This window comes from Bufo bufo, chromosome 2, assembly GCF_905171765.1.
Source record: "Bufo bufo chromosome 2, aBufBuf1.1, whole genome shotgun sequence".
Lineage (NCBI taxonomy): Eukaryota > Metazoa > Chordata > Amphibia > Anura > Bufonidae > Bufo > Bufo bufo.
The window spans coordinates 121,686,175-121,702,284 of record NC_053390.1 but is presented as its reverse complement, the minus strand read 5'-3'; the positions used below and the strand labels follow the sequence as shown (position 1 = coordinate 121,702,284).

The 16,110-nt window shown below is 43.5% G+C and overlaps 1 protein-coding gene across 2 annotated transcripts in view; it reads right to left on the bottom strand.

Annotated features, from left to right (window-relative positions):
* Nucleotides 1-16,110, bottom strand: part of RASGRF2 (Ras protein specific guanine nucleotide releasing factor 2) — a 394,559-nt gene that overhangs the window by 52,099 nt on the left and 326,350 nt on the right. Inside the window, exon 17 of one of the 2 annotated variants that reach the window (XM_040421496.1) lies at nt 13,992-14,084. The exons of the other annotated variant lie outside the window; for it this stretch is intronic. Within the exon in view, the coding sequence (XP_040277430.1) occupies nt 13,992-14,084 (93 nt within the window). The remainder of the gene's footprint in view (nt 1-13,991; nt 14,085-16,110) is intronic. 2 annotated transcript variants of the gene reach the window in all.

Below are 16,110 nucleotides of genomic sequence, written 5' to 3'. Positions count from 1 at the left end.
ATCCAAAGTTTTAATTTTTTTAGCAGTATTAAAACACAAGAAAAACTATATAAATGTGGTATCACTGTAAGGTTACTTTCACATGAACGTTTTTCATAGGATCTCAATACCGGAGGAAATGCTTCCGTTTTGTCCCCATTCATTGTCAATGGGGACAAAACTGAACGGAATGGAGTGCACCAGAATGTATTCCCATGCCGGACAGAAAAACTTTGCAACCAGTGTTTATGAGTGTGTCATGGGATGTGGAGCAAGACGGATCTGGCATGAAACACAATGTAAGTCAACGGTACCAGATCTGTTTTCTCGGACACAAAAGAAAACGGATCCGGCGCCCATTGACTTACAATGGTTTTAGTGCTGGATCCATCATGACCATTTTAGAGATAATACAACCGGATCCGTTCATAACGGATGCAGACGGTTGTATTATCCTAACGGATGCATTTTTTGCTGATCCATGATGAATCCAGCAAAAACGCGGATGTGAACGTAGCCTAATCCTACCGGCCCAGAGAATAAAGGTAACATGTAAGTTTTACGGCATAGGGAACATTGTAAAAACAAAATCCACAAAACTATACCTGAATTGCGTTACTTTTTTTTCTAATTCCACCCCATTTGGATTGTTTTCCAGCTTCCTACTACATCGTATGCAATATTAAAAGATGCCATAAGAAAGTACAACTCGTCAACCAAAAAACAAGGCCTCCTACAGCTCAATAGAGACTAATGCAATTTATCCATCTCATGCCAACCTAACTTGTCTGTTGTAGTAAATACTTGCATTCCCCAAAAAATTATGATTCTGAAGCAATATTTCTTCGACCCCTAAGGTGTACAAATCCTGTTATTCCTCCAGGGAATGTGTAAATGAAATGACAAGTGGATATTTCACTTCCCTTTGTTGCTATGCCGTCTGATAGTAACAGCACTGACTGGACAGTGCCAGACATGCTCTATTGACAAGACAAATATTTCCAGGAGGAATAGCAGAGGAATGGTCTAATAATTTCACAAGGAATACAAGTTTTTACTAAAAGCACACATCAGGAGAGCTGACAGGTCTTTAATACAGACACGCAGCCTCCCACACGACACGTCCGCGGTTTCAGAGTTACGTTCTATTGTTCTGTAAGCAAACAAAAGGATAAAGTGTCAAGTAGTGAAGTAAGAATTTTTTTTTTCTTTCTTGTTTATTTTAATCCTTAAGACATTTTAGAACCAAGAAGTCAGAGCATAAATAAAGAGGCAGGCTCCCGGGAGGAGGCCGAGCTCCTCAAGACAAATAATACACGGAGTTCCTGTAACAGAAGCTGCAATTAAGTGCCCCGCTCTGTTATCACCTATACCAGAAGCTGACAGTGATTATATGTCATCACACCTGAGCAGATACGTATATAAACAGCTCCCAGACAATGTATGCCATGCTCTTCACTGCAATTATCCTAATTATAACGTATGACAATGCAGACAGAAATTATACTTCTCTTGCCCTAGATGCCAGTCTATGTCTATAACACAACGAGGCCATGGAATAAAAATGTAAAAAAATTCATGGAAAATGCTTGTAAAACAGCCCCACCTGTTCCCAATAGTGCAGAAAAGCAATAACAACAAATGCATAAAGGGACACTACCATCGAGATACGTTTATCACATGAATAACCTACATCATTTTTTTCAAAAATTGTTTTCTGGATATATTTTTTAAGGAACTCCATGTATTCTACATCCTGCCATGTCTCTTTATCATCTTCCTCTGTTTGGACTTTTAGCACGGTAAATAGCCTCGCTTGACTCTTTCAGTCAGACCATCACTGCGGCCAGAGAGGAACGGGAACTAGTGACTCAATTAGAGAACCACACATTACACTAATAATGCACTGCTCTTCTATTTTACTAAGGGCTCATGCACATGACTGTATGTATTTTGCAGTTCGCAAAAAAAAAAACAAAAAAAACGGATGACGTGTGCGATGATCGTATTGCATGCGTTTTTTTTTATCTTTCAATGGTTTTTTATTAAATGATTTCAGCAAAATTACATTACATACACCATCTGTTCGATTGTAGATAGCGAGGATGAATGCATAGATAGTCGTATATGATGATACAGCAGGTATAATAGGATTTTTTAAACGAAATAAAGTGTAACAAATGTAAACAAAATAATACATTGCCAAAACATAGCAGTTATCTCAGATGTTTCTAAATTGCCAAGTCTTGTGGTTGATTAATGTTCTGGGACATAGTTAATAGCCAGGTCCCCCATTGGTGAGTAAACTTATCCACATTATGTTCCCTGTAGGCCATTATTTTCTCATACGTACAGTTATTGTGTACTCTGGCTAAGATTTCAGCTTTCGTAGGGGATGTTGGCAGATTTCCAATACCTGGTGATTGCCAGTTTCGTTGCCAAGAATAGGTGAGCCACTGGGACTCTGCTCCGAGCCGGTATGGTGTATATACCCATGAAAAAGAAAGCCCAGTATACAGATTTCTGAATAGTGATCCCACAGAATCTGGAGGCCACTTCAAATATCTCTGACCATATCTGTAGCACCAAGGGGCATGTCCAAAGGATATGTAGCAAGGTACCAGTGTTTCCACACCCACGCTAGCAAAGATGTGAAGTGTCGGGGTAGATTCTGCTCAGTTTATCAGGGGTATAGTACCATCGTAAACAAGTCTTGATAGCAGCCTCATATAGAGAGGTGCTATGGAAGGTTGCAGAAATACATTTAAATGTTGCTAACCATTCTATGTCAGATATATTCCCTTGTAGTTCTCTATCCCATGCTAGGAGTGGGGCGGTCTTAGAGAAAGTGGATTTAGAGCTTAAGGCTACATATAATGGTCTGATGCCCACCTTACCATCGGGCCGTGTCGGGGAGGTCCATAACTCAAAAATCTCTCTATAGGCAATCACCTGGTGTGGTGATTTAGATTGTAGAAGGTGCCGAATCTGCAAATATTTAAAGAAATCCCCTCTGGCCATCTTGAATTCTGTTTGGAGTTCGGTGAAGGTCTTAATGACGTCTTTTTTGTAAAGTTGGCTCAGAGTTTGGATACCTAAAGAGCGCCAGAGGGTTAGTGTCATGCCCTGCTCAGGTGCGGAGGTCTGCCAGGTTAGCAGCACGTGTGTAGTTTTTTGTTTGTTTTGGGTTTGGAGTGGAGCTGTATCCGCCTCCCTTCAGGTGCACTGGGGGGGGGTTGTTTGTGTGAGTTTAAATTACGTCCCTTCCCAGTATAGCTTCTATCTTGCTCTGAGGAAAGGTGGATTTGCGGTTTCTGCTCTGCTACAAGATAAGTTGGTTTTGGTTTCCTTTTTGTGTTCTGTCTAGGCTGTTAGAGAGACACCTGCCTCCTCCAGGACCTGAGGAAGCAGGCTGCCTCTTTCCCCCTTTCCACCATTTCAGGGACTTTAGGGTATCTTCAGCCTTAGGCACGGGGGCACGTTGATTCCCACCTTTAGGGTCTGAACGTGGGCACAGAAGTCTAGGGAGAGCTGGTAGGGAATTGTCAGAAGGTGACCCTAATCCCCAGCTTCTGGCCTAGACGCTTGTTTTGAGTTTTTTCGTGTGTTTATTGTATCTTGTATCCTACCCGCCGTGACAGTTAGATCTGTATTAGGTAGATGTAGTTCCGCTAACTGTAGTGGGGACACCTCCAGCAGGGAGAAAGGCTGATGCATACTTCTTTGATGGAACATACGCCAGTGGTGGACTGAAGCCTGTAACACAGCTGGCCGGGTGACAGTTTGAGCTGGGAGACACAGACTGTTTATAAGGAGAGTTTTGAGATGCTTGGTAGGAGCGAGTGACGACTCAATTTGCATCCAGGGAGTATGGGCATCTGATGTCCACCATTTCTTCAATGCCTGAGTCTGGTTGGCCAAAAAAGAATCCCTCAAATCTGGAAGACCAAGCCCTCCTTTAGTTTTAGCTTTTATGAGAATGCCTGTGGCAATTCGGGGTTTACTCCCTGACCACACAAAGTTGTTAAGTAGGCCTTGTACTTTCCTGAAAAAGGGGTTGGGGACTATGATAGGGACCATCCTAAATAAGAATAAAAGCTTTGTTAAGATTAACATTTGAAAAGTCGCAATGCGGCCTACCTAGGAGATTTCATATTTGCTATACAAAGTGATTTCGTGTTTGATAGTGTCTAATAAAGGAAGATAGTTTAGGTGGTATAGACTGGATATCGCCTGCTGTATGGTGACTCCCAGGTATTGTATACTGTCCTGTCTCCAATCAAAAGGGAAGTCACGCTTTAAGGATTTTAATAAGCGGTCTGGGATATTCAGTAGGAGGATTTAGGATTTGGTCTCATTGACCTTGTAATAAGACAGGCGTCCATATTCTTTGATGAGGGAGAGTGCTGCTGGTAGGGCAGTCTGAGGGGACGAGAGTGTCAGGAGTACATCATCCGCATACAGAGATATTATTATAATTTTTTGTGTGTGAATCCATTGTAACCATGTCTGTCCTTGTCCGCCAAACAACGGACATGGAACGGACATGAGGACATACGGAAACGGAATGCACACTGAGTCATTTCCATTTTTTGGACGGACCCATTGAAGTGAATGGCTACACATATGGACCTGTAAAAAAATGGAACGGAAAAAAAAATACGTTTGTATGCATGAGCCCTAACAGATAACATCTCTGTCAACTCCTATGGAACAATATTTTGTATTTCATTTTCAATGGAATATACTGCCAAAATGAAGAGTTAAATTAGTTAGTCCGAAATTGTGATAAATTTATCATTGTGGCTGATGCTGGATAATAAACCTGGTGGCATTTTCAGACTGTCTAGTTTACCCCCCTTATTTGCTTGCCTACCGTATGCTGAAAATAGGTCCACATGCCCTGAAAATGTGTCCCAATGCACCAAAATTCTGTCTCCGAGCCAAAACTGTGTTCTAGTGCACCAAAAAGTGTCCCAATATGACAAATATCTGTCCACCAAAAACATTAGACAAACCCAAAAATTTGTATAATCTGTGCCACTTCTATGCATCAGAAAAAAAACAATGGGGTAATTTAACTGGTGTGAAGTAGAACTGGCTTAGTTGCCCATAGCAACCAATCAGATTCATCCTTTCATTTTGCACAGCTCCTCTGGAAAATAAAAGCTGGAATCTGATTGGTTGCTATGGGCAACTAAGCCAGTTCTACTTTACACCAGTTTGCTAAAGTTTTGTGTGTTTATTTATTGAGGGTCGAGCCGCTAGAAGGTTAGCATGCGCACCCCCTAATCTGGATCTCACTATCGACTTCAATGGGCACTAACATTTCCTCTGCAGCATCAAAATGAGGAGTTACAGCAGCCAAACACTCTATGGTCAGCATACAGTCGAGCAAAATGCCTAGGGAAAGGGGGGTATTCTAGTTGGACTTCCCCTTTAATCCCTCCCTCTTTTAATAGTAATTAAAAAAGATAACACAGAGGACACAACACATCATTAACAAAAAACATTGCCTTCTCTGTAACCAAAGTATAAGGAAGTCTATTAAAGGGAATTCATCAAGAATGAGGTTTCATCTGCCAGTCTTGATCTAGTTCTGCACTGGAGTGAGAGACACCTAAGGTAATTTATGAAGAGGCCCAATCCTTAATAAATTAGGTGCATCTCTGCCCCTCTGTGCGCCAAAAAATCAAATCGATACCAGCTGTAAACTGGCGCAGATTTCAGTTATAATTTATGTCAGTTTTGTTTTTGGAAGAATGTCGAGCGTTGGCGTAATGGTGCCTGTGCAAAAAATTGTGACTTTTAGACACCACTTTAGCGGTGCACAGGGTTTTAAAAATTCCACCTCCCTTCATATGTTGTTTATCTGGAGAATACCAGAAGGCACCATCATTTATTGCTATACATCTGCAGCCACCTACACGTGCCACGGGCAATGAACCACCGAAGAATATCACACACTAAATAATGGTACAAGCCTTTAGTTCTAGATTCTTTGACACAAAGCAAATTCATCACTGCGCCTCTCATCAGTCAGTGCCAGAGTGTTAGCTTTTCTTCACCTCTCTGTCACATGTCTGTGAAGGTTCTCATTTATCCAGGTCATGGTATATCTGTAAAGAATAAATCAAGGCAACTGGACTTACTGTAGATTTCTTGAAAACGTTTCACTCGTTCTTCCAACGAGCTTTCTCAATTCTGAGTGACTGTACAAGAATTCTCTGGGAATAAATATGTAACTGAATCAACATCTGGTAATTATACCCAGCATGGGGTCAAAGGTGTTGATCCCATTATCCTAACTGGAGTCAGTAGGTGATAATGACCTCCCAGAAAAAGGTGTCAAGACAGCATTGTATGTGGCAGACAATAGATGTCTACCCCCCCCCCCCCTGCCCGATTCAAGCTTGGCTTCTCCATTTTTACGTAGATGGCCTCCTTCACACATCGTTTGTACCAATCGGCCTCCTTATCCAAAACACGTACTTGACTGTCTTCAAAGGTGTGACCTGTTTCTTTTAGATGTAAGTACACGGCTTAATCTTGACCAGAGGTTTTGGCACTTCTATGCTGAGCCATACGCTGATGTAGTTGTTGTTTTGTTTCGCCGATATACAGTTCTGAGCATTCCTCATTGCACTGGACTGCGTACACAATGTTGTCCATCTTGTGTTTAGGCGTTGGGTCTTTTGGGTGAACCAGTTGCCTCAGTGTGTTGCTGGGTTTAAAGCAGACAGGGATGTGATGTTTATTAAAAATCCTTTTGAGTTTCTCAGACACCCCAGCTACATATGGGATAACCATATTCTTGCGTCTGTCATGCTTCTCGCCCTCACTGGTAGTCTTGGTGCTCTTTCTTCTCCTTCCTTCTGTTTTGACAAAGGCCAAATCTGGATACCCACAAGTTTTAAGTGCCCCTCTCAGGTGTTTGAATTCCTTCGCCTTGGCCTCTGTGCTGGTGGGGATTTTCTCTGCCCGGTGGTGTAGAGTCTGGATGACTCCCAGTCTGGATGACTCTCTGTCACAGCTCATGTTTTGATTTATTGCCCTTATTCACATGACAGAGTCGTACGCCGCGTCTCGCTCTGCTTTTCATTTCTTATGATACATATTTAAATCTTCTTACAAATCATCTGTCACAAAGACAATGATGGAGTTTGCCTTGTGAAAGCGCACACATCTGTGAAGACAGCAGCTGACATCCCTCACATATGTGTGCTGAATGAATGCATAAAAATACCCCAAAAAATATATAAATCAATACGAATAAAACCTAGATAAAACTGTCAAAATACTTAGGCTACTTTCACATCTGCGTTTTCTTTTCTGGTTTTGAGATCCGGCAGAGGATCTAAAAACCAGAAGGAAACGCTTCAGTTTTGTCCCCATTGATGGTCAATGACTGAACAAACCAAAAACATAGTGCACCATTCCGTTCCGTTTTGTTGCGTTCCCATGCCGGAAACAAAACCGCTGCAATGGGGACAAAACTAAACTGAACGGAGTGCACCAGTATGCATTCCATTCCATCTGGTTGCGTTCCTATGCCGGACAGGAAAACGTTGCAACAAGCGTTTTTGAGTGCGTCATGGGATGCGGAGCATCAAAAACCATGCAAGTCAATGACACCCATTGACTTACAATAGTATTTGATGCCAGATCCGGCATGTGCATTTTCGTTCTGAACGGATGCAGCCAGTTGCATTATTCAAGCGTATGCGTTTTCCTGTGGTTTTTGAAATCCTCTGCCGGAACTCAAAACCGGAAAGGAAAACTCAGATGTGAAAGTAGCCTTAGTTTTATTGCTCTGTACACACTTTGCATGTTGTTTTCTGTGTTAAAACACTTTTCTTTGCTGGTTGCCTGTGGAAACAGACAGCGGCTTAGCTCCTGTCTGCTGTCAGTCAAGTAACCTGACTGCTTAGGTGAAACTCTACCCAGAGCTCCTGCTGGTAACCAGAAACGACAGACCTTTAAATTTATAATTTGACATGATTAGAGAATAAAACCATATAAAGGCTCGTTCACACGACCGTGTGAAGCCCGTGCCCGTATTTTGCGGATTTGCGGATCCGCAATACACAGGTCCCGTTCTGTGGCCATTCCGCATCACGGATGCGGACCCATTCATTTCAATGGGTCCGCAAATCTGGAGATGCGGAACAGAACCACGGAACGGAACACTACGGAAGCACTACAGAGTGCTTTCTGAGGCTCCGTTCTGTGATTCCGCACCGCAAAAAGATAGAGACCCATTAAAGTGAATTCACAGCACGGGCATGGGCTTCACACGGTCTTTTAATGGTGAGGAGACATTTCTATAAAAACATCAAATTGGTTGCGGTCGAGGCCTGGACGCTGATGGCGCTGGCTGCACAGTTGAGGAGCCCCGCTTCCAGCACCATAAACCGGCTAAATTCCAGCTTACCTAGCACTTTAATTTATGAGAACTTCTCCTGCTACCGGTCCACCCATGGGGCGAGTTAAAAAATGGCAGGCTCTGGCGAAACTCACGGAATTCTTCCACAAGACTCCACCGCTGAGCGGGAGCCTGAAGCAGTCATCCTTGCCATCTTGTTTAAGCTCCCCTGCTTCCTCCCCGGGCGCAGCCTGCACAGATCCCCGACAGTTGTCGGGAAGCTCCCCAGCACTCACAGAGAAGCTGCTCCGTGGAATGCTGGAGTCACTGCGGTCTTCCTTAAAGGAGGTCGTTTACCACATCCTCAGAGAGGTACAAACCGAGGTGGTGCAACTGGGTGAGCGCACCTCACACCTGGAGGTCAAAATGGCGGAACTTACCGCGTCACATATTTTACTGATCGATGCTAATGCAGCCCTAGAGGAGGAGATTGGCAGGATGGAATCTAAACTTTCTGACATGGAGGATCGAATTCGGCAGAACAACGTACGCCCAAGGGGGGTGCCTGAGACAGTGGGTCCTGAGCAACTTCACTTACTATTGCAAACCCTGCTTAAAGAGGCGATGCCGGACCTCTCAGAGATGGACCTTACCATTGACCGTATACACAGGATCCCTAAGCCAGGAAGCCTTGATCCTGCTATTCCTCGTGACGTCCTGGCGAGGATTCACTTTTACCAAGTTAAAGAGGCTTTTCTGAAAGTGCTACAGAAAAATCCTTTGACGGCATTTTGGTGTTCCCGGACCTATCGGCGGCGACCCTAGCCAAAGGAAAATAATTTGCCCCCCTTACCAGGATACTTCGAGAGTAGCAAGTCCACTACAGATAGGGCTTTCCAGTAAAACTCATCGCGCAAAATGGCATCCTCCACGTGTGCGCAACACTGAAAGTAGCTGCACAGAAGTTGAAAGCCTTGAGCTTGCTACCTTAAGACGCACCCTGTCGGGTGACCTTCATCGCAGGCAGACCAAGATTCCCGTGGAGTGGAACCCGGCTTGAGCAGGACTGAGCAGCGTGTATTTGGTGCTGTAAGGTAACGGAATGACTCGCCCCCTTATACCCCATATTTCAAGGGGCGACAGCCCGTTCTTCAACTTTACCCATGTGAACCATTCTATCAGTGCTTCTAGTTTTCCTCAGTTTCTTTCCGTTTTTCATGTTCTTTGTGTTTTTTATTTTCTAGTCTTTTTTATGGTTCTAACTTTTGTTCAGGCATGTGGCGACACTTATTTTCTGTATGTACATCCCCTCTGTAGTCCGACTGGAGCAGCGCAAAGCTGGTATACTTTATTATATCAATGGGTATTAAGATATATTCTCTGAATGTAAAGGGGTTGAACTCCCCTCATAAGAGGAGATTGTTATGGGCAGATGCCATTACTTCCCAATGTAATGTATTTATGGCTCAAGAAACCCACTTGTTATCGGCGGATTCCTACAGATGCAAACATCCTGATTTCCCGCACATTTATTATTCCCCTGCGTTCAAAAAAAAATAAAGCGGGGGTATTGGTGGCGATAAAGAGAAATGTAGCGTTCACTCTATCCTCCCTGGTAGCGGACACTAAGGGACGTTAGATTATTTTGACGGGTTATTGGACAACTTACCGGTGACTATAGCCACGGTTTATGCGCCCAATACAAGACAGGTATCCTTCCTTCGCCGTTTCTTCCGGAAACTCAGATCTGTAGCTTCAGGCTCGATTGTGGTGGGAAGCGATTTTAATATTCCGGCAAATGCTGAACTAGATTGAGAATTTTTTGACATAAATAACGGCCCAGAAATTTCAGCCTCGACCCTTTGGAACATATATATGAGGGACATTCTACTCCAACTTGCATCCCGTTTGAAAAAACAAAGTCTTAAACTCCTATCGGATGCATTAGATGCTCTTTCTAAAATAGAATCAGAGTATAAGTTACATCCTTGTCCTTCTCTCCACAAGCAGCTATTTGAAGCTAGGGCTAACCTTAGAACCCTCTTACTATATGATCATGAGCGTTCGATGAGACGTTTAAAAGCCACCTATTATAATATTGGAGATAAAGCAGGGTCTTTTCTAGCTAGAAGAGTAAATCGCAGGACTGCGGCAAATAGGATTGCTCATCTTAAGACGGATAACTCCCAGTTAGTGACTCATCCCCAGAAAATTTCAGACACCTTTGCAGATTTTTATTAATCTCTGTATAATTTACGTAACAATGGCGTTAACTCTCAACTCCGGCCTGCAGATATTGCAGCGTTTTTGGATCCGCTATCTCTCCCCCAACTTTCTGTGTTAGATCTAGACACTCTAAAAGTCCCTATTACTTTACGGGAAGTAGAACAGCCGATAGTTTCAGCCAAATTGAACTCCCCCCCCCCCCCCCTGGACTGGATGGATACATAAATGAGTATTTTAAAGTATTTCGGGCTTTTCTGGTTCCGCACCTGCAGCGGCTATCTAATACCTTTATGAGTACAGGCCATATTCCTTCTGAGATGCTAAATGCGACAATAGTCACGCTACCCAAACCTGGCAAGCCAGCGGATTCTCCTGGCAACTTTAGACCTATATCCTTACTGAACACGGATATTAAGTTATTCTCAAAGATGTTAGCCTCTAGACTTCATAAAGTCTTACCAGCCTTGGTGGACATAGACCAAGTGGGTTTTGTGGCCGGTAGGCAATGCAGGGACGGAACCAGATGCATTATAGATCTTCTGCATGTGGTGGAGCTTTCCAGGTCCCCTACGTTAATCCTATCACTGGATGTAGAAAAAGCATTCGACAGGGTGCACTGGGGGTATCTGGAGGGTGTGCTGCATAAATTTGGATTCTTGGATCCTATTGTGAAAGGCATCATGGGGTTGTATTCATGCCCTTCTGCTAAAGTGTTGGCCTCGGGGTTCCTCTCCAGGACGTTTCGCATAACAAATGGCACACGGCAGGGATGCCCTCTGTCCCCTTTAATATTTGCGCTCGTAATGGAACCGCTTGCCGAGGCCATCAGATCGAATAGTGATATAAGGGGCATCCCCGTCGGCGCACAATATCACACGCTAACATTGTATGCTGACAATGTGATTTTAACCGTAACTGATCCCAAAAAGTCGCTGAGAGCTGTGTGGGGCGTCCTGCGGGGGTTCTCTGAGGTCTCCTACTACAAAATAAACGTCACTAAATCCAACGTGTTGCCTCTGTTCATCCCTGATGACATTAGGCAATGCATCCAGGGAGGGTTTCAGTTTAATTGGGTGTCAGACCATATTACCTATCTTGGCATCTTGCTGACCCCACTGAAACACCAGCTTGTGAGGGTGAACTTCAATGCCTTGAAGGTAGAGCTCAAAAAGGATTATGAGAACATGTCTATGCACAATTTATCATGGATAGCCAGGATCAGTCTTGTCAAAATGCTGATTTTGCCAAAAATCCTTTATAAACTTCAATGTATTCCCCTGCGGATACCCATATGTGTACTGAATCAGATTCAGGCTGAGATACTGAAATTCATATGGGGCCATACCAGGCCCAGGATCTGTAAATCGGCATTATATCCGGCAATGCGCAGGGGTGGTTTGGGGGTGCCGGACGTGAGGATGTATTATTGGGCCTCGTTGCTCTCACAGACCAAGTAATGGTGGCAGTCGTCCAATCCACAGAGGTGGTTACAACTTGCGGAAGCACGGATTAGAGGATCTTCCGTCAGATGTTACTTATCTGCACAAACTCTCAAACAATGCCAACCTAGTTTGCCAATAGGATCTATGCTGGCCACCTCTGCGGCTTGGAAATTCTTGCTCTCTAATTCCAATCTCGCACGGACTTTGGATAGGAAACAATTCCCTCTAAAATCATTAGAATACCTTATTCCTAATCTGTCTCTCTCCTCTTGGCACTCCAGATGAATTGATACTATTGGGAAGGTTTATGACGGAAGTTCCATGGTACGATTTGAATCTCTGCATGGCCAAGTATGCCTTACGCAATACAGTCTTTTAACAATATCTTCGGGTCCGGCATCTCCTAAACTCTTTACCTCCTGTTTCCTCCAGTGAGCCCCTAGTTTCAGTTACAGCAATTTCTAAATTCCTCAACCTTGTTTCTAATGCTAAAAAAGGGTTGTCTATAATGTACCAAATCCTATCCTCTTCATTATAATGTGAACAAACTGCCATTTATGGTTAGGTGGGAGGAGGATTTTAAAGCCACATTCTCACTAGCGGATTGGCATGACGCGCTATTTTGGGCAATCAAACCTTCTAAATGCATTAATAACGCAGAACAAAATAGGAAAATCCAGTTAAGATGGTAACCTCTTGCCCGACAGATTAGCACATATGAAAGTGGACTATTCACCTACATGTTGGCGTGGATGCGGATACAGGGGCACCCCGGCCCACATGTGGTGGTTCTGTCCTCTCATCTCTCCTTTATGGCAACAATCCTTAACCCTTATCTCAGAAGTAACCGACTTGAATGTTACCCTATCCCCGGAACTTGCTATATTGTGTATTGTGCTGTCTAACATCTCCTGCGATCGGAGATGGGTGGTGGCACATATCCTTACAGCCACGCGCAAAGTGATAGCTTGTCACTGGAAGCAAGGCATCACCCCCCCCCCCCCATTACTGAGGTTCAACAACTGGTAAATCAGCACATGCAACACAAAATAATATACTCACCTGATCTTCAGTCCAGAACCAATGTCCTCAACCAATGGTTGTCGTGGCTCTCGAGTGCTGATGCCATGCCTCTCCCAGACACTATCTTGTGATTGCTTTAATGTAAGCTCTCCAGATTCCTAGACTCCTTCATGCCAACCCCCCCCCCCCTCCTTACCACTCCGCATATGGATATGTTAAGGTGTCACACACTATTCTCTCATGCCTGTATTATGTTTTGTTTTTTATTCTTTATTTATGTGCTGTTCTTCCCTTGCACACTACTACAACTATGTGTATTGCTGCTATTTTTGTTCAATTACGCTTGGTAATAGCTGAGCTTATGTTCTTTATTTCTTTAAACTCTCCTGTAAGACGGTATTGAACAATAACAGAAGTACCAGGTTGGCAGCATCCAAGCGGATGCCCTGGTACTAACGCATAATAGAATGTGTTACTGCATAGTTTTTGTGCTATTGTGTATCTTATGTATAAATTGTGTGCACTCTTACGTGGCTGCGTCCACAGTGTAGGTTCGATTTTATTGCACAAAAATTCTCAATAAAAACCTATTGCAACTAAAAACATCAAATTGCAAAACTTCAAGAGTAAAAGGGCTATATAAAAAGAGATACATCCCAGATAAACCTGAAAATAATGGTATATAATAGTTAAAGGAGCTAGCTTAAAATACGAGTCTTCTCCAAACTTTTTACATGTGTAGAAAAGTACCATCAAAGGGATATACTTGGACCAAGGTTCTTATGTGTCTAAAATAATTCTCCTGCTCCTGAACGGAGCAGGAGAACGGAAAGGCTGAACGGTGATGTGAACGAAGCCTTACATGAAAACCACTATGCTACTTTGGGATTGTCAAGACTTGTACGTCTTTGAGCAGGTGACACCAGCTGAGGTAATAGAAAGTTTCTAGCTCTCACCTGGTGGGCTCCCATGTCCAGCAGCGGCTGTAGCAATGGCAAAAGCTGAGGCAGGAGAGACAGGGCAACAGCGAGAGTTGTCAGAAGTCTGCACTGTAAAATAAGCAACAAATCAGAGCAAATCACCATCTGAGGAATCAAATCCATGCTTCCATCCAAGAATGCAATAACAGCCTTCAAATGTTCATTTCAAAAGGTCTCTTGAAAATGTTTTTCTAGATTACTCTTAAAGAATTTGATTGTTTTTCAAAGTGAAAAAAAAGTTATATAAACCGTGACCTCCACACAGTAAGGCCTCATGCACACAACCGCAGCTATAGTCCGCATCCGAGCCGCAGTTTTTGCAGCTCGGATGCGGACCCATTCACTTCAATGAGCATCCGTTGCTCCGTTCTGAGGCCCCGCAAAAAAAATATAGCATGCCCTATTCTTGTCCATTTTGCAGTGACCGATCCGTTTTTTTTACATTTTGATTTCACACAACCGCATCTTAACGGAATGGATGCACCCTGATGTGCAAAATCTATTTGATTCCGGTATTGAGATCCTCTGCCGGATTTCAATACCGGAATTAACAACGCAAGTGTGAAAGTAGCCTAAGGCCCCTTTCACACAAGTAAGTTTTCCATGCAGGTGCGATGCGTGAAGTGTACACATAGCACCCGCACTGAATCCGGATCCTTTCATTTCAATGGGTCTGTGTACATGGACGTTTTTTTCACGCATCAGTTCTACGTTGCGTGGGATTCACAGCATGTTCTATATTCTGCATTCTTCATGCAGCCCTGACCCCATAGAAGTGAATGGGGCTTCTGTGAAAAATGCATTGCATCTGGTTTCTTGCTGATGGTTGCTAGGAGATGTTGTTTGTAAACCTTAAGTTTTTTTTCACGCGCGTGAAAAACGCTTCAAAACGGATTGCACCCGCGCGGAAAAAAACTGAACGCAATTGCAGACAAAACTGACTGAACTTGCTTGCGAAATGGTGCGAGTTTCACTGAACGTATCCTGAGCCAATCCGTATCGTTCGGGTGTGAAAGGGGTCTAAGGGTACAAATAGACAGACCCCACACTTCAAGGAGAACCTGTCACCTGGTTTGCGGTCAGTAAACAGCAAGTGATTATGCAGCTGGGTTTAGGGTCCCAAAACTGCCAATAGCAAATCAATCTGTCCCAGCAAAAGAAGGTAAATCAGATTCAAACTTACCAGGAGATGAGTCAGGGACTCTCTCCAGTGACACTGAACATGTGACGATGAAACTGGGAACACTACTCCTCCCTTTACTGCGCACGCACTGCACATCGAGCACAGTGTACCATCCTCGGCTTCATCACCGCCGTGCAGAGTAGGGCCGGACTATTTTCCTAGTAAGTTTGAATTTCATTTACTTTCTTTTGTGGGGGTGGAAGGGTTTGCTATGGGCAGGTTCATGACCCTGAACCGCAGTTGCATAAAGGCATGCTAGTGGTTTCATGTCCCCCAAACCAGATGACCAGTACCCATTAAGGGTAAGCCCACACAAGATGGAAAAAAATCCATTGTTAATTCTATGTCAAATCCAGAGCAAAAACTGCCTGTGTTACATGTGGGTTTTGTCAAAGACTGTGACACAGTGAAAATCCGCAGAAATCCAGTCAATTTACTGAAATTTTCCACATATGAGGAGATGAGATTTATTAACATTCAATCTGTTTTGCTGGGACTGTATTCCAATTCAGATTTCCCAGACACATGAGGATGATGAGAGGAAAATCCTACAACGCCCCAAAATATTAGAAATGAGTGAAACATTTTTACATTTACATACAGTTCGGGCCTCATAAAACTGTTTGACAGTAAATTGATCTTTGTCACAGGGAGCAACCAATCAGAGCTCAGCTTTTATTTTTTCAACTGCTCTGTTATAATCAAAGCTGAGCTCTGATTGGTCGCCATGGATAAGAAAGACGGCTTTACTGTTAAACAGTTTTGATAGAAGGGGCCCACTGGGCGAATTATTCCTGGGGTTTTACCGAAGAGAGTAGTGCAAAGCAATAAACTGCTGAGAAAAATGCTGCAATGTGTGATAATTAATGGTGTTGAATGGATTAGGCAGTGGCTGAGGGACAGACAACAGAG